The following is a 23,007-nucleotide window of genomic DNA, read 5'->3' as shown; positions in this document are numbered from 1 at the left end:
TCCTCCTCCCTCCCTCCTCCTGGGGCGCTGTGATAAAAGCAGCGAGCAGAAACACAGGCAGCGCAGTCTGAGCGACTAATCCCAGGGAAACGGACTGAAACCGCAGCAAAAGCACCCGCTGTAGAGGATTCCGTATTCGGTGAGAGCTTTTTTTTTGTGTGTGTTACCTTTGGTGTTTCACTCTAGGATACAGAGAGACTGTTTGTGCAGCATAAAATGTGTCTCTGCATCAGAGCATCATCACTGTCACCTGAGGCTGGAGATAGAGTTAGAAACATTTATTTGTACAGTAAGACTTTAGATTTGTTGTAATATTGGCAAAGTAATTGGAGTAAATCATAATAATAGTAATTAAACCATAGTATTTGTCGTCTAAGTGACATGAAGGGGTTTCTCCTTACTTTAAATACTTTGAGAATGTGAAAAAACAAGATATTTGTAAAATAAGAAATAAAAAGAAGTACATTCATTAATTGCTGGTAGGTGCATATCTGAGTTACTTAATTAAGTGTTGTGTTACATATTTTCTTGTTGCAGTAGTGGCTATAGTGATGTTTAAAGTGTAAGAATATAGTATTAATTCTGCTGTTACCATAATTAACTCAACATTGACTGTTTCTGACATCAGCAGTGCAATACTTACAAAACAATTCTCCATATTATTTATGTAATTAAGGTTATTTATGTTATTAAGGTCAATTCAAGTCTTACATTGCAACACAGGCTCGTCCAGTGTTCTGTGGTCGTGTCTTTAAAAGTAACATGAAGGAACACGGTGATACTGTTCTCTGCTGCTGGACTCTGTGTCTGTGTGAACAGTATCGAGGAACATCCCTGTTATGATACTGTGGTTGTCAGCATGTGTGTGTGTGTGTGTGCCAGCACAGGATCACTGACACGCCGACTCTTATCAATTGAATGAGCTGCATGTGCGTATACGAGCTCCTGTTGTAGGAATTCTCCTCCCCTGCACCAGTCGGTGCTGAGATTCTCCATCACACCTTTATGATGTTGCACACTGAGATAAAACAGCTTCTCTCCATGATCTGCATTCCCTTGCCGTGTGGTCACTTGGGTTAGTGCCTCACGCTGATGTTTGTGACTCATGGGATCAGTGGTTTCGGTCTTAAAGCTGTAAGTTAAGTGGGTCAGACGAGAGGATGGTGTGGGAACAATGGCGTGACACTGAATCCCTTGAGAGTTATTCATTTTACACCACTTGTCTCCTCCTCTTCCTCCTATCTTTCTGACTGAAGGTGTTGTGTCTTCTTCTAATGGTCTGGTTCTGGTCATGAATCCCATCAATGCCCTCATCTGTGTTTCTGTGCAGTACTGGAAGCCAGGATGACTCAGAGCTACTCACCCTCTTTCTGCTGAACTCTGGGATTTGATTTTCTCTCCTCTTCCCCTCCTCATCCTTCTCTTCTTACCCTTTCTCCCTCTCGACCCGTCCATCCCCTTCACCCAGCTGCCTAATCTCCCCTGCTTCTTTTATCCCTTTTCTGATGTCGGCACCTGTTTCTTTTGGTTTCGTGACTTTGCTTTTCTTTCTGATCGGGAGTACAAAGCTCCATGTTGTGCTCTGAGAAGGTAACAATCCAGCTCTTTGTTCTGCGGGACATCACATCACAGCTGTTTCCTTGAAGCTTGACTGAAAATACATCAGTAGAGAATGTATAATACCATTTAAGTAGCTTACACATCAACATGACATCACGTATCGCACTAAATCAGCAAACATGCCGCACACACATCTTTAATGAAGGAACAACACTTTAAACCATGGCGATTGTAATAGTAAATACAGGGTTATGGATGGTTTTTATCCTAAGTTTTGAAAAAAATTAGGTGTTTGTAGTCTCTCCACCCTCTCTTCTTCTACTTCTTCTTCTTCGCGACTTTACTTATATTCAAGAAACAAAGAAAGCGCAGAGAAACATCAGAGATGCTTTTAAGAGCATGGCGAACCAGAACTTGAACTTCACGGGCAGATGCAACTATGTCTCCTGTTCGCGCTCCTATAACCGCTCTCCCTGCTGTAGACTTTGACGTTTTGGCGTTGCTGTCGGAAGTCAAAAATGTCTCACCTCAAACCTTTACAACCTCAGCACGCCATCATCGTTACACATCCTCGCTAATGGGCCACAGAACGGACAGCTCAGATGTCAAAGATTCAGCACTTGTGTTGCACACTAATAGAAAATGAATCCTTGTTGGGAAACGGTTCACTTTTAGTCCTGGACTTTGTGTTTCTTGTATCCTGGTGTAGATCTGAAAGAAATGGATCCGCTCACTTGGTGAATCTTGAAGCTGTTGTGGTGACTCACAGTCTGGCTGCTGACGCTTTCCATTTCCATTCATATTTGACCTACAAGCTGAAGGAACCACATTCTCCTCAGGCTGCATACTTTCAACTGCACATGTTTCAACTAAGTGCAGATTGGGTGTAACTGACAAAATGCTTTAACTCCATTGTTGCCAGTGGATCCCGCTCTTTAGTGTTGAGGAGAAGACAACTCTATCAACGTATCTATAGGCCTTGTCCTCATGAACAAAACAAGCCTTTGTTCTTCGTTGTGAGTGTGAACCCGACAGGCAAAAAGGTGTGAGGGGTTCACTCATGTTTTTCTTTTTAAAACTTGAATTAATTGCATTTTTTTTAGTTGTGTTGTTACCTGGCATTTTTGTTGTTATTGTAAAGTAAAACAACGCTTTAAGCAGTCGGTTCCTTTGTATATAAAACTAAAAGAGAAGCCACAATTGTTCCCTGCGCGTCCTTTAAACGTTCATATCTGTTCCTACTTAATAAAAGTTCGAGTGAACCCAGTTGCATTGTGGGATCATAAGAGGCGTGATGACACCCACAGAGGGCCTCTTTGTGTCTGATACCACAGACTTTAAAGAGGGTGGGATCCACATGTGTTCATGTCTGATGAGTACATGTTGGCATTGCTCTCTCTCTGTGTTGTTGTGTGTGTGTGTGTGTGTGTGTGTTGATATTTGCACACAGTCAATTCATGGAGGCTCATACTGGCCCGCAGGAAACACATGTTTTCAGCTGACAGGGCGGCTGGAGAGAGGGGCGACTGAGCAGCTGCACAAAGGAAACAGGAAAAAAAAAAAGGAAGCTTGTGCGCTGTTGTCACCGTGCCAGTGAGGCTCTGTTGGGGGGGATAAAAAAAAAAGAGCAAGACAACAGGGTTCCTATTTGTGTGAGGAAAGGATAGCTATCAAGAGACCAGTCTTTTTTTTTAATGGTGAGTGTATGAACGTATGAATGTGTCTGTGTTTTAAAAGTGAAATCCCGGATTGGAGGAGGTGGAATGTGTGTGTCTTTGTGCTGGTGAACAATGAATAGTAAAACTTTGTAGAGGGGTGTTGAGTAGCTTCATGCCTTGCTTGTCTTTACCTCGCTGATAAATCCAAAGCCAAGTGCTGTGTTCACTTAGCTCAGTCAACCACAGAAGGTGAGTCAGTGGAGAAGCATCCGTGTGGAGAGAAGAGCGTAAAAAAAAACGTGCCCGAGAATAGACGTGTCAGTACATACATGTATGCTGATGGTCATTGGCTGTCATGTATGTCACATATTTATTATATTTAGCTATAGCTGTCCTGTCCTGTCCTTCTTCTTCTGTTCTCCCTCTTCCTTTCGTGACTCACGTTTACTCACACTTGACCGAAGAGCAACGAGTATTTTTTTTTCTCTTCCTCCCAACAAATGTGATGCCCACGTCTTTTTTTCGTCACAAATATGAGTTTAGTTACTTTTTCTACTTCCCCCTTTGTGTTTCCTCTTCTTTTTCTCTTTCAAGTCCTGAGTCACTTTATCCTCCTCCAGCTGCTGCTTTGCTCGGCTGGTGAAGGAATTTTGCCAATAAGTTTTCTGCTGCGTGTGCTGCCTTTCGTCGTTTGATGTGGTGGTACAGTGTCTCATCTCTGGCTTACACATAATCTTCCTGTTTATTCTTAATCGGAAAAGAAACAGATGGATAGTTTTGCTGATTGATTTTATGGCTTTTATTAGGTTGAAGCTTGCTCGCAAGAGGAATACTACTATCTCCCTACTACACAGGGAAATACGTGATATAACGTTTGTCTTATAAAATAAATGTAATGTCAGTTGTGGTGTTCCTCACCCTGAAAATAAGGCGTAGTGATGCAGGAAGGAAACTGAGCAGAGGAACAGTTCACCTGGGAAAACTCTATACACTGTCTATTGTTTTCCAGCAATCGTCTCACAGTTGATGACACATTCATGACATAAGAATTCATGACACAGACACACAACAATGAAATCCCTGGATCCCTGGATTAGCTCATGTGTAGGTGTGTCGTGTCAGTATTGACAAAGAACGCTTACATAAAATGTCAGAAAATAAATATGAATTGTTGTCATTATTATGAACGTCTTGCACTTTTAATGACATTTTGGGTTCAATCCCCGACCAGTCCGCAGCTGAAGTGCTGTTGAGCAAGGCACCTAACCCCCTCACTGCTCCCCGAGCGCCGCTCACTGGCATGGCAGCTCACTGCGCTGGGTTACATGTTCTACACCTCACTGTGTGCTGTGTGTGTTCACTAACTCACTGCAGAATTGAATTTCCCCTTGCGGGACTTAAAGGGTTCTTAATCTTAATCTTAATCTTAATTTTATGTCAAGCATTTTATTAAAAATGTACTCTAATGCTCCAGTATACTTTAATAAAGGCCAGTTGTTTTTTTCAGTTATTAGTGTTCACATGTGGATTAAATGTCCATTTAAATTCTAATTCCAGACCACTTGTGTTGAAGACCACTTCAGAAGACATGACCAGATCACTGGGACTGTTATTTCTGCTCTCTGCTCTCTGCTGCTGTCTAGCGGACAATGTAAGTACTACACCATTGCCAGGTGTTGGCATTCTTCATACAACTAACCCAAAACATTGAGTCTGTCTTATCTTGGCAAAGTTAGTCTCTCAGTATTTTCACTTTTTGAGTACTAACAATTTTATTCTCAGTTTAACTAAAGCATTGGTTCTCAAAGTGCGGCCCGCGGGCCAATGGCGGCCCGCAGAAACATTTCTGGCGGCCTGCAATGAATTACAGTTGATAGCTTCAATCCAGGAGCTACTAATCTTATTAAATGTTTATTGGACATAACTGGATACAGACCAATAAGTGTAAACTGTAGAACTGCAATCTGGTCATTAAAATTATTACAAATGCGATTTCTTTCTGGGTTCCTTTTCCTTTTTTTTCCTTTGGCGGCCCTCAGTCCAAAGTTGGGTTCCTAAATTGGCCCTCAGGTATCAAAACTTTGAGAACCCCTGAACTAAAGCATATGGTTCAGATGCTCTTACAATCTTGGATGTACCAATAAGCAATGTTTGAAATAAACTTGAAATATAGACATCTCAATTTTAATGGAGAAGGATGAACCACTCTATGTATAGAAAGTTTATTTTCACAGTATCTGGGAAAGGAATCAAATGTAAGCAGTGTCTGCCTCGGCTGCAGTTCCCCTCGACTGCTGCTCTGTGTTTAATTTCGAAAACCTCTTGCGTTGCAGGTGGAGCTGCTCCGCTCTAAGCGAGGGACTCGTTTTTACAGAGGTGAGCCTGGCAGGCGGCCAGCAGGGTCAACGCTTTTGATTATTCGTGTCCAGAAGTCACCTTCCTTTGACACATCCTGTGAGCCCCCATCACACTTTTCACTTTCCCTGTTATCACCATCACCGTCTTCACCATCCTTGTGTTGTGTTATCTTCCTGTAATCATGCATGTGCATGTGTGTGTGTGTGTGTGTTCATGTTCCTTCACTTCATGTCACTGTTACAATGATTACATGTCACTTTTGCCTATATACTGATTGTATGTGTGTGTTGTTTCAGTGCGTTGTGTTGATAGTCAGACATCTACGGTGCGTAGTTTTCGGGAGACATGGCTGCGATGGAGGGGTCAGCGTGTGGAGTTCTGCCGTTGTGCTTTAGGAGGACGAGAGCGTTGTCATATTGTCCCCGTCACCAGTGAGTGTGATCTGAATACTCTGCTTGATTGCACTGAATATATTTTTCTGTTTGTCACTACTGTGCGTGTCAGTCTGCTTTTTCCCTGTCCTCACTGGCCTCTGTGTGTTTCCTTATGACTTCACTTGACCTTTAAATTGCTGTGACAAACCTCAGATGATTATTTTGTGTTGGCTTTCCTCGCTCGTGTGTCCAAATCACTGTTATTTCAGTGCATCCAAATGAAGAGCTGTCGGGTTTCTGAGTGGGTGTAGTTTAGTCTCAGACCGTCGTGCCAGAGCAGCCCTCATACGCACTTTCACCCTCATTGACGAATTCTGTGAAGCCCCGTTGCGCCTCCCTCAGACTAATTACTACCACATTTTCACTCCGCACCGACTCTGAGCTCATCCAACTGGGCAGTGAGTGTGGTGCTGTTATTCTGAACGCTAGCATTTAGGAAATGTTGAAATAATAAATGAGAAACCAGACTGGTGATGGCATGAAAACCATTTCTGCTTGAGCGAGAAACCTCTGGCTTAACATTCTCAGGATGCACCGACTTTCTTTTACAAAACAATTCTGCCTCTAATGTGACACATAAAGCCAAACCCACAACTCTATCGCTCTATGCACGTGGTCAAAGCCAGTCAGTGGGAACTCCTGAGTATTTGAATTTTCTGTGTGCTAAAGAAGTGCACGGCATATGACTAACTGGTTCTGGTCTGCCTTTTTCAGATTGCTACGTGTCTCGGTGTTATAATGGAGGAACCTGCAAGGAGGCAGTGTACTCGTCAGATTATATTTGCCAGTGTCCCGCAGGCTTCAGTGGGACTCGATGTGAGATCAGTGAGTACACTCTTTAAATATTTGTATTGACTCACCTGTCACTTTTGCTCAATTACTCTAATTATTACATTACATTAAATTACATGTCATTTAGCTGACGCTTTTATCCAAAGTGACCTACATTGATCAATTCAAACATCTGAGAAAAGCAAGTAGCATTAAGGGCCTTGCCTAAGGGCCCACACTGGGTATTAGCTGACCCTGACACATTTAAGCACATTTAAAAACAACACAGTTGCACAAAGAGCTGTACATTAACATTATAATAAATGGTAACACTTTATATTAAGGAACACATATTCACCATTAATAAGATGCATACTGAAATGCATATAAGTAGCATACTAGCCATGTATTAGTAAATATTAAGCACGTATCAACACCTTATATTGGAAAAATAAGGTAGAATAAGGTTATGTAGAATAACACGTGCTTAACAATGACTAATAAAGGGCTTGTATGCTGCTTAAATATGTTAGTATGCATCTAGTTAAGGGTGAATATGTGTTCCTTAATATAAAGTCTTACCAAATAAATAAATAAATTGATAGAAATATATTTACTTTTCTTATATTTAACTGGAAATCTGCTTTTGTTCAACGTGAGAGCACTTATTATCGGCGTCTTCCCGTGCTGCCACGTGGACACCATGCCTCATCCTGTTACGTCTAATATTCACACATGTTCCGTGTCCTTCACAATTTGTCCAACTCTGATTCTAAAGATTCTAACAGACGCCTTAGTGACTCTTGATAAGGTCACAGTCTGACTGTGTGACTCACTCAAAGCCGTACCATGCGGTTTGCAACACAAGGATTAAAAAAAACACAATGGAAAGACATTCTGGGGACATGAATGTGTGCGTTTTCCCGACCTGCGGTCTTTCTTGAGGCTTGACGGACACCCCACCCTCGCCTTGGGATATTAACGTGAACCTCAGTGGTCAAAACCAAGGGACTTTAGTCCAAGTGTAATGAGTTTAACGATGGCCAGGCTAAATAAATCCAACTACATTTACATAATAGTTTGGTCATTGTTTGGAAAACACTGATAAAACTGCCATCAGAATAAAATATGTGAATTGAATGTCCAGTATAAGAAATAATAATGTTTTCATAAATATTTTTACAGATCCAATTAATGTACTTTATTGGATCAAAATACAAATAAAAGTCAACAGGGACATTTTAAGACACTTTGGGACTGAACCAAAGCAAGCTACAGCCACTGAGTCTAGTTTGTGACACATTTATTGTCAGTAGTGAATTGCTTGATGCAGTCTTCCTTTGTGTTGGTTATTAGACTATTTATTTAATCACATATGATTTAAAGGTGCATTATGTAATAAATCTAAAGCAACTGGCTGTAAAATCCTCCTAATATGTCACAGAGACTCAGGAATAATGTTCATATAACAAACTGAACTCACCAACAACAACAGAACAGCCAAAATATTTGCATTAAAAAAAATCTTTTGCAGACTGCAAATCATGTTTATGTTTTGAAATCATGTTTTGGCATGTGGCGCCACCTACTGCCGTCTAGCAGTCATTGCAGTCAGTAGAGTCTCAGTTGCCGAGCAATCACGGGTTGCCAGTTACGTCTGAGCTACAATGGAACACGAAACCTAAAAGACCTCGGTATTTTGAATTTGAGTGTAGTAACCATTTTTGGCCACATTCTTACATATGGCGCCTTTAAGTTACACTATATTGAGTCTAACCTCGCCTTCTCCTCCAACAGACACCAACGAGAAGTGCGTTGCGGGACGGGGTGAGGGGTATCGTGGGACGTGGAGTATCAGCCACACAGGAGCGGCGTGCATCAACTGGAACGCGACATCGATCCGAGGAAGGAAGTTCACGGCTGTAAAAGTGGACGCCAATAGTCTCGGTCTGGGCAACCACAACTTCTGCAGGTGAATAACCGTTTTCATCCTGTATAGGAATAAGAACTATAATCCATCTGTACTGTACTGGTATAAATCTGTCTTTATCCTCTCAGGAACCCTGACAATGACAGCACTCCTTGGTGTTATGTCTATAAAAACAATCAGGTCGCGTGGGATTTCTGCTCTTTGCCCAAATGCCCAGAAGGTACGGAAAACAAGTACAAACAGTTCATTACTTTATGGTTTGTATTGTTGCATCCTGGTTAAAAAACGTGTTCTCTCTGTGGAGCAGATAAGTACCAAGAGTGTGTCCTGGCTTCTGGTCAGTCATACAGAGGCACAACATCTGTCACTAAGAGTGGCTCCCACTGTCTCCCGTGGGACTCTCCTATTCTCAACCGAAAGCTACACAATGCCTGGAAACCCGACGCACTGGAGAAGGGTCTGGGCAGCCACAGCTTCTGCAGGTAGAGATCTCAGTGCACGCAGTGTCACGAGACCAAAACGCTGAATGATCAGAATAACTCAGGATCGGATTGCATCTCTTTTTAATCGAACAGGAATCCAGATGGTGACAGTGGTCCGTGGTGTTACACCTACAAGCACATGCAGCTGACCTGGGAGCTGTGTGATATACCTCAATGCTGTGAGTCACCCCCCCCCTCCCAATTCTGTGGCTAAAATGTACAGATGTGTAATGTAAAGTAGCTTCAGACTGATAACATATGTCATGGTCTTCTTTTTTTAGTTAAACGACCCTCTGTCATGAGCACTCTCGGCCCACGTGCCCCCACGACGAACAATAACAACAGAGGTAGGACTCACTCACATCCAGTGAAAGTCTGTATTCACCAGTGTGTAGTAATGTTGTTCTTATTTATCAATCGTCCTCTCTCTCTCTCTCTCTCTCTCTCTGCAGCAACATGTGGCCAGCGGTTAGATAACTCCCTGAATCGCCCGTCGTTCCGCATATTTGGGGGCAGACAGAGTGACATCACGGACCAGCCGTGGCAGGCGGCCATCAATGTTTACCAGGCCCGAAGCAGACAACACTTCCACCGATGTGGAGGAGTCCTCATCAACTCCTGTTGGGTTCTGTCTGCCGCGCACTGCTTCGAGGAAAGGTAGGAAAAGACTCCCAGTCTTCGTTCATACACACACACACATACGGTTCCATGTTTTTCACAAACATACTATCTGTGTGGTTTTTTTTTTATAGTGATAAAGCAGAAAAATTGGAAGTGATTTTGGGAAGAACGTTCCGTAAACAGAATTCCAGCAGTGAGCAGATTTTCAAGGTGTCAAAGTACTGGAGCCACGAGAACTTTGACAGTGAATCATTTGACAATGACATCGGTGAGTTTTGACATCTTTTGCGTTTACCGAGAACTGCTCTGAACTAGATCGCTGAACGATTATTTTCATAATCGATTAATCTGACGATTATTTTCATAATCGATTAATCTGACAAGTATTTTCTCAATTAATTGATTAATGGTTTGGTCCATAAAATGTCAGAAAATGTAATAAAAAAAAAAGTTGATCAGTGTTTGTCAAACCTTCTTCAATGTCCTCAGTTTTAAAGATCTCTTTGTTGTGTGGAGCAAAGAAACAAAGAACATATTCACATTTAAGAAGCTAAAACGATCAGAAATCTTGTTTTAATCATGAAAAAAGCTTCAAACCGATCAATCGATTATCAAAATAGTTGACAATTAATTTAGTTATTGACTTATAATCGATTCTATTCTACTCTTCCATGCTCTGTTGACCCCCCATGTTTTGAATTTTGCTTTATATTATTACTCTTAAAGGTGAAGCTTTTTAAAATATGTTTTCACATTGTATAACAACAGTAAAGGCCTTTGATTCTATTATTACTTTAGATGGCACATTTTAACACACTACAGAAAACCAAACAAAAAAACTGCATTTAGCTTCATCTATTTTTCTATTTCTGAGGAAGATTGAATGAGGACATTTTTAGTTGTCATGTTTTCCCCCCAGCAGTGATGATGTGGAGCCCTAAGTGGGCAGCGGTTGTTAAAACGTCAAAACCACCCCTTAAGTCATCCTCCCACATTTCCCCAGTGCATTACGCTGACTTTCCTGTGGTCACTGTCCACTTGCAGCTCTGCTGAAGCTGGAGACAGACATTGGCATCTGTGCTGTAAACTCTCCCGAGGTTTTTCCGGTGTGTCTGCCTGAACCTGATCTGGTGCTGCCCAGCTGGACCGAGTGTGAGATCTCAGGCTATGGAAGAGACAGAGAATGTAAGCAAACGTCCCCATCTGTAATTTTATTGCTTTCTCTAAGTTTTGATGTTTTTTTTTTTTTTTGTCACAAGCACACGTTGGTGACACATAGTTTACCGGCCAGCAGAGGGCAGTGTGATCAAGCTCTTCCACAGTGTCACATTTAGGAGGCTTTATTGGAATATGTAGTATGTTTGTGTTAGTGTGTTACTACTTTAAAATAAAAGTGTTTTTTATTGCCTTAGAATAAGCCTTTTATATGCATTTTAGGCATGTTTTATGAGGATGACATTTTGTACTGCCGTGTTTCATGCAAATGAAGCATGGCACTGCTCACATAAACCGATGAAGAGGAAGGAGGAAACAGCAGATTAGAGTGGGATGGGGGATTAGTGGATAGAGTAATAAACATGCATACCTTTCTGATATGCAAATGCCAACTTCATTTCCTGATCGCCTTAGGCAAGGGAGGGGTGTTGCACTTTGCAGTCTCACCCACTGGTGTCACTAATTCTTACACACTGGACCTTTTTAACTGATTCATCCTTAGATATCCACCAATCCTTAATATTTACTTGAGTAAGTATTCATTTAAACGCTCTCCACAGTTGCTGCAGAATACTCCGAGCGCGTGAAGAGAGGTTACGTTCGCCTGTGGCCCAACGAGCGATGCGTCCCGGACGTGCTCTCTGGACGCTTAGTTACTGGGAACATGCTTTGCGCTGGTGACACCCGAGGCCTTGACGATGCGTGCAAGGTGAGAACGAACTGCTTTTCACACACATTAAATCAGCGCTGACATCTTTACTCAATCTCTACTCTTTACTCTTTTTGAACCCCACTCACAGGGAGACTCCGGTGGCCCACTCGTCTGCCGACACAAGGACATTATGACTCTGATGGGTGTGATCAGCTGGGGCGACGGGTGTGGGCAGAGGGACAAGCCCGGGGTGTACACCCGTGTCACCAATTACATTAAGTGGATCCAGGAAAAAATGAAGGCTAACCCAGTCTAAAGCGAGGCAGATTGCGACGAGGATGTTGTTGGATGATCTACCCGAAATGCAATGGGTTGAGCAGCAAAAGCCGATATGTTGATGACAGATGGACAGTGAGGTCCACCAGACTCTCAGGTTTGTCTGATGGAGGTTTTAAAAACAGCAGGGTCACTCCTGTACAGAGATGCACAAAAAAGACCTCAGCCTTGAGTTTTTACGCTCACTGTACTTCTATGTTTTCCAATCACGACTGTGTCCAATGTGACAGTGCAAATGGAAAAAGCAAATGTTTCTTCTTTCTGGGCCATCTTTATGGCAAAAATATCCCTCTTTTTTTTTTTTTTTAAATCTGTTTTCTGTTGTTTTCACAGTGCCTCCTCCACCAAACTGTGAGGTTGAGGTAGTGAACCTAAGAGGAAAAAAATGGGATCATATCTCTGGCTGGCTCTGTGCTAGATTAAACGAAGAAGTTGTCGTTTAGACTTCAGATCAGTAGCACTTTTAATCCAAGAAAACACAGGCATTTACTTTGCACAGGACAGTAATTCATAAAAGAAAAGAAAAAAACAAAGATTACAATGCAAATATTCTGTTTCTGACTTTTCTTCTACAGATAACTTTATTCGTTTCAATGCATTTGCTCATTTTGGAGCTGGATAGGCTCCGGACCATCAGCCAAACACATCTGCTGGTTCAGATTCAGTGTGCTTGTGCCTCTCTGCTGTCTTTATAGATGGGAACAGATGTTGACAGGTGGAGGCAGGAAACTCTGAAGTCCATTCAATAAACCGACGTCTCCTTGTTTCTCGAAGAGCAAAATCATTCTCGTTCCCGCTGTTTGTTGTGCCAGATTTCCAGAGCACGTCTCCACCGGACCTGTGGGCTGAGCCCAGTGTATTTGTACTGTATATAAACATAACGTGTACTATATTGTCTGATTATTGATTTTATATTGAAAATGAATAGGGTCTGTTTTATTGTTACACATTTAATTGCTTTCTGACTGCAAAGCCTAACACTTCTGTGATAGAATCTCAAGGGAATTTGTGATAAGTTAATATTTATATTCTTTTTTTTTTTCTATTGCTTCATAGAAACTTTGGTATGGTATTTACTGTGTGTACTGTAGCTTCATAATTTATTGTCACTGCTTTTATAACCACATTTTTCAATATACAATAAATAACATTTGGAATAAACCTCGGTTTTCTTTTGACATATTATTAACTGCAGTCAACAGAAGGTGCTGGTGAGCGCAAGGAGGATTACAATGATTCAGAGGAAACTTAGATTACTAGCCTGTGGATGATATTCCAGATGAATCGTGGAAATGCTGACCTGGAAATGGAGACATCAAAGTTTCTGGGTTCAATCAGGATTTCATCATTACCTTCACAGCCAATTTAAATTCACTTTAATGCGATCTCACTGAACTTTGCCAGTGCCATTTACTTAACTTCCATTTACTTTCATCATTTAAAGGTGCCATATGTAAGAATGTGGCCAAAAGAAATTACTACATTCAAATTCAAAATACAGAGGTCTTTTAGGTTTCGTTTTCTGACGTAAGTGGCAACTCTGCTGAGACTCTACTGACTGCAATGATTGGTAGACGGCGGTAGGTGGCGCCACATGCCAAAACATGATTTCAAAACATAAACATGATTTGCAGTCTGCAAAATATGTTTTTTAATGCAAATATTTTGTCTGTGCAGTTGTTGTTGGTGAGTTCAGTTTGTTATATGAACATTATTCCTGAGTCTCTGTGACATATTAGGAGGATTTATGGCAAGTTGCTTTAGATTTATTACATAATGCACCTTTAAACTTACAAGATCGTAAATAAATATTGGAGGTTCCACTAAACATGAAATATAATAATATAATAAAAAACACATTGAACACATTATGCACATCTTTACCCATTTCTCACTCCCAACTTAATGAAAACCTTTTTAATAATGTTAAATTACACTACGTAGGCAGGAGAAATATAAATGTTATCTACAGTTGCAGCAAACGACAGTAAACTCTGTCGGTGATGTGATCGTTCAGAGTCGAAAACATTTGGAGCATTGTTTGAGCTGCTGCCCATTTAAAGGCAGAGCTCGGCAGCAGGTGAGGCAAAGCAGTGTCTCTCTGACACAGGTAGGAAATGCAAACGAGATCAGTTAGAGCTGCTCTTCACATTCTCTCCGGGCCTCTCTCCGCCAGTCTGTGAAACTGAGACTTTATTTGCATCCATGAACCAAAACAAATCTTCATGTTTTGAGCTGTGAGACCTTCAAACCCCATGACAATGGTACAGTACTTTTTCTGCTCTTGTCATAATTTTGTTTGTCAGTCTGGTAACTTTGAGTTGGAGTGAGAAGGAAGTGAGCAGGTGGTGTCCAGAGTTGTAGTGTTGTTGAGGAAGCTTTTAGATGTGTTTTTACTGAATCTGGGTGAACTTATGTCGGCATCTAGACTTCACAAAGTGACTGTGTGTGACTCTAACAAAGATCTAGTGTTCTATTTTCCTGGGAGTAAACAGCCAGCAGTTATGTTTAAGTTCTCTGAAAGGTCAAAGCGTTTTGTTAAACTTCCTTTTATCTGGACATGGAAATGTGTTTGTTTATTAAGTTGCACATTTTACAGTTGAAGATATTCATTTTTTTTACTTTGTTTAAGCTGCAAATGTAGCTACTCGTGATACTCAACGCATCATATATTTCAGCAAACGTGACCATTGGTTTGTGCTACAATGACTTCACACCAAAAAAAAAGCAAAGGAAAAATGATTTCCTTGCATTTTTTATAATTTTATTTTATTTACTTATGATAACAATAACGAAAATTAATATATATTTTTTTAAATTAGACCCTACAATATTTCAGATACAGGCCTCTACCAAACGGTTGAGACGTCTGTTCATAATAAACCTTGTTTGCATAATTCATAAAGTACAACATTCGGGACAAGTCACATTAAGTGTTAGTGAGTTCAGCCTGATGCATTTTTCACTGCGATATAGTGACTTAAAGTGTGGTCGACCGAATGGTTGAGTAGTGCCTTAAAGGGTTAAAACAACAATATTAGATATATTAAAAAAAAAAAGCTTCTTCGGGTTAAAGTGTCAAGTATTTACTGTGAAATACCCGTAGCATAATAGCTCTTTTAAAGGTGGAGTGGAACTCTAATTAATGTTACTGGTAAAACCTGTGTTTGTCTGTTTCATGTGCTGTGAATAAGGGTCTATTATACCAGGTTTATTCATACACATGTTGTATGGGTTAAACTAAGTCACTGATTGATGGATTGATGAATATTTGAGACCAACTTTCAGTCGCAATCCAAATGTCCAAAAATCACAGAATAATGCCAGACATACAGTAAACACAGCAAAGCTGCTGGTGCCCTGAAAGTTTTGCACAATACTGTAAGTATTCTTTTTAAAAATCCATTTGTAGGGGACATGCAATCGCCTTTATTCTGTTACTTATATGTGTGCGGCCACTGTAGCACGAAAAATGTCCCTGTAGGAACAGTAAAGTATACTTTTAAGTGATTTAAGCCGACACCACGAAAACACATTGTGTATAAGTGATATATTATAATATATAATTACATTACGTATTCTTAGATGGGATTTGGTGAGACTAAAATTTGATGAACAGCTTAGTCACTGCGCTTTAAGATAAGATAAGATTAGGTCTTTATTCATCACACACTGAGGAAATGTGTCCTGTTCTGAGTAGAAGTTCAGACAGAGTGAATACAATCTGGTCTGATCTTGTATTATCATCAATACTTTTATTGCACTTAAATAACTTGGGCCTGTTCCATTTTGTACAGATATGATGAAACTGTTAATAACACAGTCTTCCTACTACCCATCGGTGACAACTTGCAGCAGTTGAACACTGGGTGACACTCTGCTGAATGCTGCTTATTGAAACTTGACCTGACTTTGAAGTGCATTTATTTTTGGACTTACAGGATGAGAAGTCATACATAGCGGAACAACAGTGTCATTCTCCTCTATCACCTCTCACCTGCTCCTCATTCATCAAAGGAAAATTTGGTATCGACTCGGTGTTGTTCTTTTCTCTCTCTCTCTCTCTCTCTCTCTCTCTCTCTCTCTCTCTCTCTCTCTCTCTCTCTCTCTCTCTCTCTCTCTCTCTCTCTCATTTCAATCATTTACGTTACATCAACACTTCCTCCATGGCTGCCTGCCACTGTGGGAAAAATGACCAACCGTGGCTCCACTTCCTGATTTCAGCTTGACGCGCTTGAAATAACCGTCAAACTATCGACCAGATAAAGAACATTGAATCTCATCTGCCATCTCCTCATTTTACTGCGTTGAAAGTACAAAAACAGCATCATTAAAAGGAAAGTGTAAAAGTCGTCCTTATTTTATTTTCTCATAATGATTGATTAACAGTAAACAAGGATTTATACCCGTTAACCTTTAACAGCACCTCATGTGTTTACCTAATAATAATAATAATAATAATAATAATAATAATAATAAAGTAACTAGTAAAAACTAGAGTGCAGTGAGTAGAAGTATTGGTAATTTAGGTTATAAAGGTGTATTGTTATTGTGTGACCTTCCAAAAAAAAAAAAAAAAGCAGCCACTGACTCATGCGTGGTGATGGTGAAGGTGATAAATCCCTAGAAGTAAATGATTACTGTGGCCAAACAAGAATGTTTTTAAATCACTCAAACTGAATTTTCTGTATTTTTTTTCCAGAGCTTCTTTGAAAAACTGAAAAACCGGTAAGTACAGTGTCTACTATTTAAAAAAAAATGTTTTTTGCAGTTAATGGGTTAAATGCTCCCACATCATCACTCCTCTTTCCCTCAGACATAGTGGACCTCAGCTTCCACACAGAAGAGAAGGTGATATATAATATACCAACAAAATGGAAGTGGAAAAATATTGTGTGTTGTGTTTCTTCTCTGGGTTATAGAATTTGTCTTATTGTCTTTCTGTTTTAGACAACAATGCAGGGTTTGACGCGTTTGTGAGTAAAACGTTCCTCAAATTGTGTTTTCACATGGGAAGGATATCATTTTTTTGCTTATTGGCTTAATTTCTTTGAATTCTGCTCCCCCCCCCCCGGATGATTTCTTTGTATGACTTTATTTGAATATGTATTTATCTATTATTACTGAGATGTATTTGTTTGTTATATTTATCTGTAAAGGTTTCCTCATTCTGGCCTTTATGTCTTAGTTGAAGTCACACATGTATTACAATGGTACAAAACATGCAAAATGACTACAACAAGAAACCTTTCTTTTGTACATTTTATATATTATCTTACTTAATTTTTCCTCTGCCTTTTCACTCATTAACAGTCGTTAAAGGTCAGATATTTTGATTATAAATAGGAGTCCGTGCCATGTTTTGCATTGCTGTGACTGCATATTTCTGTACATTATTTGAGCTGTATGGTCTCATTCTTTGAAACCTCGTCTTTAACCTTCTGATGGCAGGATGATGAGGAGGGTGACATGTATGAAGCGCCGCCTTGTGAGCGTCCGGCTGTGAAAGTCCCTCAGAGACAAGAGGAGGAGGAGGAAGATGTTTATCTGGGTAACAGCACCAACAACCTCAAAGCTCTTTTTCGGCACAGACACATGACACAATTTGAACGTTACCTGCTTCATTTGCAGACACGACATCCAGTCCTGCTGTTCCACTGAGGAACGCTGCTCCTTCACCAAGGCCGGGGAAACACACGGTGACTTATCTTTGTGTCTCAACATCTGTCAAGACAGTTTTAAGATGTTGCATTGTTTTTAATTAAATGATCTCACTTCACTCACCCAGAATCCTCTCCAACGTGCTGAGGTTTTCAGCTACGAATCCAACACCAAGAATCGTGAGTCAATCGACAGAATTTCAAGGATTTTGTTCATTTCCATTCATAAACAAACCACGCCCCCTCTCAACTCTTTAGCCTTTGCCTTCAATGTGATACAACTTTCACATGAATTTATCCCTCACAGCACCTGCCATTGACAGAAAAGAGAAGCCTGGTAGGAACAAGATGATGCCTCCTCCACCACCACCTGCATTAAACACTGAGGAAGGTGCAGTATTCATTTCTGTCAACGCATAAGTGGTGACCGAGTGACTAAATATCTTGATTTATTTTACGAGTCGTGCGTATAATAGTATTATTTTACCTGTTATCTGTACTGCTACTGAGATGCACACAAGCAGCTTCGAGTGGAGGTTGTAAAGTCCAAAACAATAGAAAGTTACTCACAACCACTGGTGCTGTCTTGTTGAGAAGAGACCATTACACTCAGCTAATGACTTTATCCTGTTATTGTCTAACTCATCCTTTGGTTAAATGTGTTTGGATGATGATGGGGATGATGATGATGATGATGATGATGATGATGATGATCACATTGTCTTAGCATTTTAAATAGGAGGCCTTTCCCTGCTACTAGAGTCCACGATGACTGCAGGTATGTTCTCTCTGTGTTTCAGATGTGTATCTGGATCCAAACGAAGAACAAGTGAGTTAAACTGAGAAGCTTTATCCCTTCCTTTTTTTGCAGGACAAGTCAGGGATATAATAACTCTGTGGAGACGTGTCTAATATCAAAGATATAAAGTTGTTCCAAACGGGGCTCGAACCCAGGAACCCGGGTCTTCTTGCTGCAAAAGCTAACCACTACACCTCAAAGGCAAAATCTACTCTCTCTATAACCAGACAAAATGTATTTTATAAAGTATTTCATTTGTAATTTTGTATTTTAATGTTTTAATTAACTACTTTCCAAATGGAGCTGTGAAAAATGGGAGATGGGACCCCCGATTATTAATGGCCATTTTGCACTCTGATACAGACTATTACCTGACTATTATAACAAAACTGACCATTATAACATATATAATTAGTTTACCAGAGGTTAAATAGTTAATATGGTTAGACTGAAAATGCCTTTGTACACCAGTCAATCTTATGGATTCTTTCTCAATATGGAACTTTAAGGAGCTTTAAACACCATCTTCTGCTCATCTTATAATGTGTCCATTTCTGTCTGTGGTTCTTGGGTGATTGTAATTTTAGTGTCTTTCTTTTTTTTCTTTTTGCAAACTAAGGTGCTGTGATGCAAGACACATTTCATTTTCTTCATGCTTCATTTCTGACCATGAAGTATTAATGTCTTATAAAAGGGAAAACTATTCGCTCCACACATGAACATTAAATCTTCAAGAAATGTTAAATAATAACAATAATTGGCTCATTTAATTGAAAAAAACAAACAAAAATCAATGCTCCTGTGCATGATTGTGATATGACAGTAATTCCCCGTAATTTTGTTTTTCAGCAAGATGATGATGATTTGTATTTAGAACCAGAAGCAGGTAGGTTGTTGAGTCAAGCTGCACAGGAACATTCTCTGAGATGGTAAAGACGCTGAACGAACCGTTGTTCTTTCTTCTCGCTCCTCAGCTTGTGCTCCTGCTCCACGCGGGCCGATGAGGATGCCGCCTTCTCCCAAGTCAACATTTGTGCCGTCGCCCTTACCCATGTACGTGCACTCCACCCCGAGTCAAAGCAGCTTACATCCTGTTATGAAGTAAATATGAAATAACCTCAGTCTGCAGTACTAAAAACTGCACATTATTTCCATCTGCAGGATGAAGCCTCCTGTTCCCAGAGCGAAGTCTGTGAGTGTCTGTGAAACAAAAGCTGAATTAAGAATCTTGTCAGTCACAGCAGTAAACCTCATTTCCTCCCTTCAGAATTCATTCTTGCCTTCCTCTAATGAGGGTAAAACAGGTAAACACTGCTGTTATTTTATCTTTAAAAACAACAACAACATTTTACTAAAAAAAACCACACTTGAAATTGTTTTTTTTGTGTGTTTTTTTGTGTAATGATGAGGATGAGTGAGCATGTTTTGCCTTTGCAGCTCCATCAGTTGAAGCGAGACGAACCACGTTTCCAACCAAACTCCCTCCACCAACTCCTAGTGTTAAACTCCCTCTTCCGGTGAACCTGAAGGAGGCCAAACCCAGGTAAGAGGCGGAGAAGATGGAGTTAGTTCTTAGTCTGAGGGACTAATAGTTAAAGGTGCCATATGTAAGAATGTGGCCAAAATCGGTTACTACATTCAAATTCAAAATACAGAGGTCTTTTAGGTTTCGTTTTCTGACGTAAGTGGCAACCCGTGGTTGCTCGGCAGCTGAGACTACTGACTGCAATGATTGGTAGACGGCGGTAGGTGGCGCCACATGCCAAAACATGATTTCAAAACATAAACATGATTTGCAGTCTGCAAAATACATTTTTTAATGCAAATATTTTGGCTGTACTGTTGTTGTTGGTGAGTTCAGTTTGTTATATGAACATTATTCCTGAGTCTCTGTGACATATTAGGATGATTTTATGGTCAGTTGCTTTAGATTTATTACATAATGCACCTTTAAATCATATCTGATTAAAGAAATAGTCTAATAACCGACACAAAGGAAGACTGCATCAAGCAATTAACTACAATTAACTTACATAATGCACCTTTAAAAATGGTAACTGCTCAATAGCTGATTCAGTTCCATGTAATAAAATGAGAGTTGCTGCTTCCCTTCTAGCCTTCTTGTGACAACAACCAAGCCTGGGGGTAAGCTCAGATTTCTTTCTTTAATCTGGAGGAATGTGCTCATTTAGAGACTGCTTTAGAATCACCTCATTTAATTGTCTTTTTTCAGTCTGTTGCCAAAAATCAATTTGCAGACACTGCACTTGATAAATGATGGTGTTTTCTTCTCGTTTCAAGCCCCATTTTATGGAAAGAGAGCAACCAAACAATCTGAGAACGAGGTATGGTGACAGTCACACTCTTGCTAACGTATTAACAACATGAAGTTAATTGAATTTTATTCGCATACTAAATGGAGAAAAGACCTTATTCTAATAAATTACTTTTGTAAATGTGTTTGTTTTCCTCCATTGTAAATGGTGGTAAATTTAACTTTGTAATTCTCCAGGACAAAGAATGGTTTGCTGGAGACTGCACTAGAAAGACGGCTGAGGAGCACTTACTGAGCGTCAACAAGGTAGAAAACACTGCAGTCAATGATGGGAGAGTTGTTTTATTAGTTTTTATTTCCAAGCCTACGTGAGAGCTTAAGGGGAGGGTGTTGCACAGAAAATTAAGAAACATGCTCTGTGTTGCATGCTTTCATTGAAATGCAAGTAAAAGACAAACCTGTGCCAAACACCTTGAGGGCTGATTGAGTTTCTTTCCAATTCCTTTCTTGTAGTCTGGTTGATATGTGCGTCTGTATGCTACTCTTTTTTCTGGCTCCCAGTCTCCCATCAACGTGTGCCAAACATTTTCCCCTATTCATTTTGAAGCAATTCCTCCCATGTCAGTTTTGTTGAGATTAAATTCATTTCCTGTCTTTTTTTCTTAATGTAGGATGGTGCGTTCCTAATCCGGCACAGCTCGGCCCAGAACACCCGCCAAGCATTCACCCTTGCTGTGCTCTACCAGCAGAAGGTGTACAACATTCCCATCCGCTTCCTGGAGGAGGCGCGAGGATACGCCCTCGGAAAAGAGGGCAAAAAGAACGAAGAGGTGAGGTTTAGGGGTGGGAAGCTGTGCTGTGGAGAGACGGACCGTGAAGAAGACAACAAAGGAACAGCACTTTGGAAAGACTGCAGTTTATTATGAATTTTATGCTTTTGCTATGTTTACCTTCAACTTTCTCATGCTCTCTCTTTCTCCCTCAGACATTCACCACTCTGGAAGCGATGATTTCTCACCACAGAAATAACCAACTGCTTCTGATTGACAGCAAGAGTCAGGCCAAGCACACAGCATATTTAACCCACCCTACCTGCCCTTAAACTACTACAGCCTGCCTCACTGCACTGTTTCACAGAGTAAATAAATACTCAATAAGTATAAAATACACTATAGCGATGCACAATATTATCGGCACGATATCTAACAGTATATCATATTATCAGATATCAGCAAATACGCAAGATCTGCTGACGTACTAAAATTGTAGGCTGAAAAAGCTGCTACCTCCTTGACTTCTATGATAGCACCCGCGACAGCTATTCTTTTTTTTTGTTTGGTGCTTATTTATTTTGCACAATAAAGATATTTTATAACCACATCTGCTGCAACGTATGAAAAAATATCATGGTAAATGCACTACAGAAGAGACTAAATTACCTGTTTTTGAGTCTGCGTCTAGAAAAAATGTGACATCCCAACTCTGTTTTGGTTGATAACTGCACTACAATAATGTTGTCGTGCATATATTATATGCAGATATGCTGTGAGTCCCATCCCTCCCCAACAGTCACCCTTACGACATCATCATGTGACACGAGTTCTGCAGTTAGAGTTTTCCCCGAGGTTGCACCATGACTCCTCTTTTTAACGGTTGCACAAGGTTAGCAGTTTCGCAGTAAGACAGAAAATGTGCCACAGTTTAACGGTAACAATCCGTCCGTCTGGGGGCACGCCCACCTTTGGATGGAGATCGTGCTGTCCCTGTATTTTGCTGACTTTTAAAGACACACACACATGCACACACGTATATAACAAACCACATCATGCTCCCCAATTCTTCACTTTATTACAAGCACTATTAATATATATCTGTATACATCAGTCATTGTATTTCAAATGTTGTGTACTTTAGCTTTTACTGTATTTTTCTGACTTTGATTGTGAATAGTTGTGAGTGTGTGTGACCTGCCTGCCAGAGGCCACATACCAGATGCTGGTGGTTTCACCTGCTTCCTGTCAGGCTGAAAGCCCTTCTCTGAGTCACAACCCTAAATCTAAGGATGTGCCAGAATTCCAGAGTGCCAGAGTCTATGTCTAATGAACTAATTCTGACCTTTAAAGTAAGTCACAATAAAAAGAGCACCAAGCAGTCTGACCTAAGCCCTTCATCTGTGAAACTTTTTTAATGCATCATCATCAGTCTGATCATATCATGATGTACATTTCCAACAGCTGCTGCAGGATGAAAACAAAG

At 40.4% G+C, this 23,007-nt stretch overlaps 2 protein-coding genes across 2 annotated transcripts; both read left to right on the top strand.

Annotated features, from left to right (window-relative positions):
• Nucleotides 1-90: 90 nt before the first annotated feature.
• Nucleotides 91-12,169, top strand: plat (plasminogen activator, tissue). The gene is made up of 15 exons (XM_083904978.1): nt 91-139; nt 4,776-4,869; nt 5,552-5,672; nt 5,873-6,007; nt 6,725-6,835; nt 8,579-8,753; nt 8,840-8,931; nt 9,019-9,193; nt 9,287-9,372; nt 9,475-9,540; nt 9,646-9,850; nt 9,946-10,082; nt 10,859-10,999; nt 11,590-11,738; nt 11,830-12,169. The coding sequence occupies exons 2-15, from the start codon at nt 4,807-4,809 to the stop codon at nt 11,995-11,997; spliced, it is 1,824 nt and encodes a 607-aa protein (XP_083761104.1). The 5' UTR covers nt 91-139; nt 4,776-4,806; the 3' UTR covers nt 11,998-12,169.
• On the top strand, nt 12,086-21,853 carry LOC310939752 (uncharacterized protein; the record flags this gene model as incomplete). The annotated part of the gene is made up of 16 exons (XM_083904590.1): nt 12,086-12,114; nt 12,792-12,873; nt 17,469-17,568; nt 17,649-17,716; nt 17,806-17,857; nt 17,985-18,068; nt 18,478-18,506; nt 19,326-19,362; nt 19,451-19,577; nt 19,638-19,780; nt 19,914-20,019; nt 20,593-20,621; nt 20,778-20,821; nt 20,989-21,057; nt 21,423-21,581; nt 21,737-21,853. 16 exons carry the CDS (start codon nt 12,086-12,088, stop codon nt 21,851-21,853), a joined length of 1,275 nt encoding a protein of 424 aa, XP_083760716.1.
• Between the last annotated feature and the right edge of the window lie 1,154 nt (nt 21,854-23,007).

Source organism: Microchirus variegatus, assembly GCF_963457635.1.
Source record: "Microchirus variegatus genome assembly, chromosome: 18".
NCBI classification, from domain to species: Eukaryota; Metazoa; Chordata; class Actinopteri; order Pleuronectiformes; family Soleidae; genus Microchirus; species Microchirus variegatus.
The sequence above is the reverse complement of the archived record's forward strand: the minus strand, read 5'-3'. Positions and strand labels throughout refer to the sequence as shown.

Excerpts from the sequence above, each read along its gene's own strand:
- plat (XM_083904978.1), top strand. The coding sequence starts at position 4,807 with ATGACCAGATCACTGGGACTGTTATTTCTGCTCTCTGCTCTCTGCTGC. Across the intron at positions 5,673-5,872 it reads ACCTTCCTTTGACACATCCT|TGCGTTGTGTTGATAGTCAG; the intron begins GTGAGCCCCCAT and ends GTGTTGTTTCAG. Across the intron at positions 9,194-9,286 it reads GGCAGCCACAGCTTCTGCAG|GAATCCAGATGGTGACAGTG; the intron begins GTAGAGATCTCA and ends TTAATCGAACAG.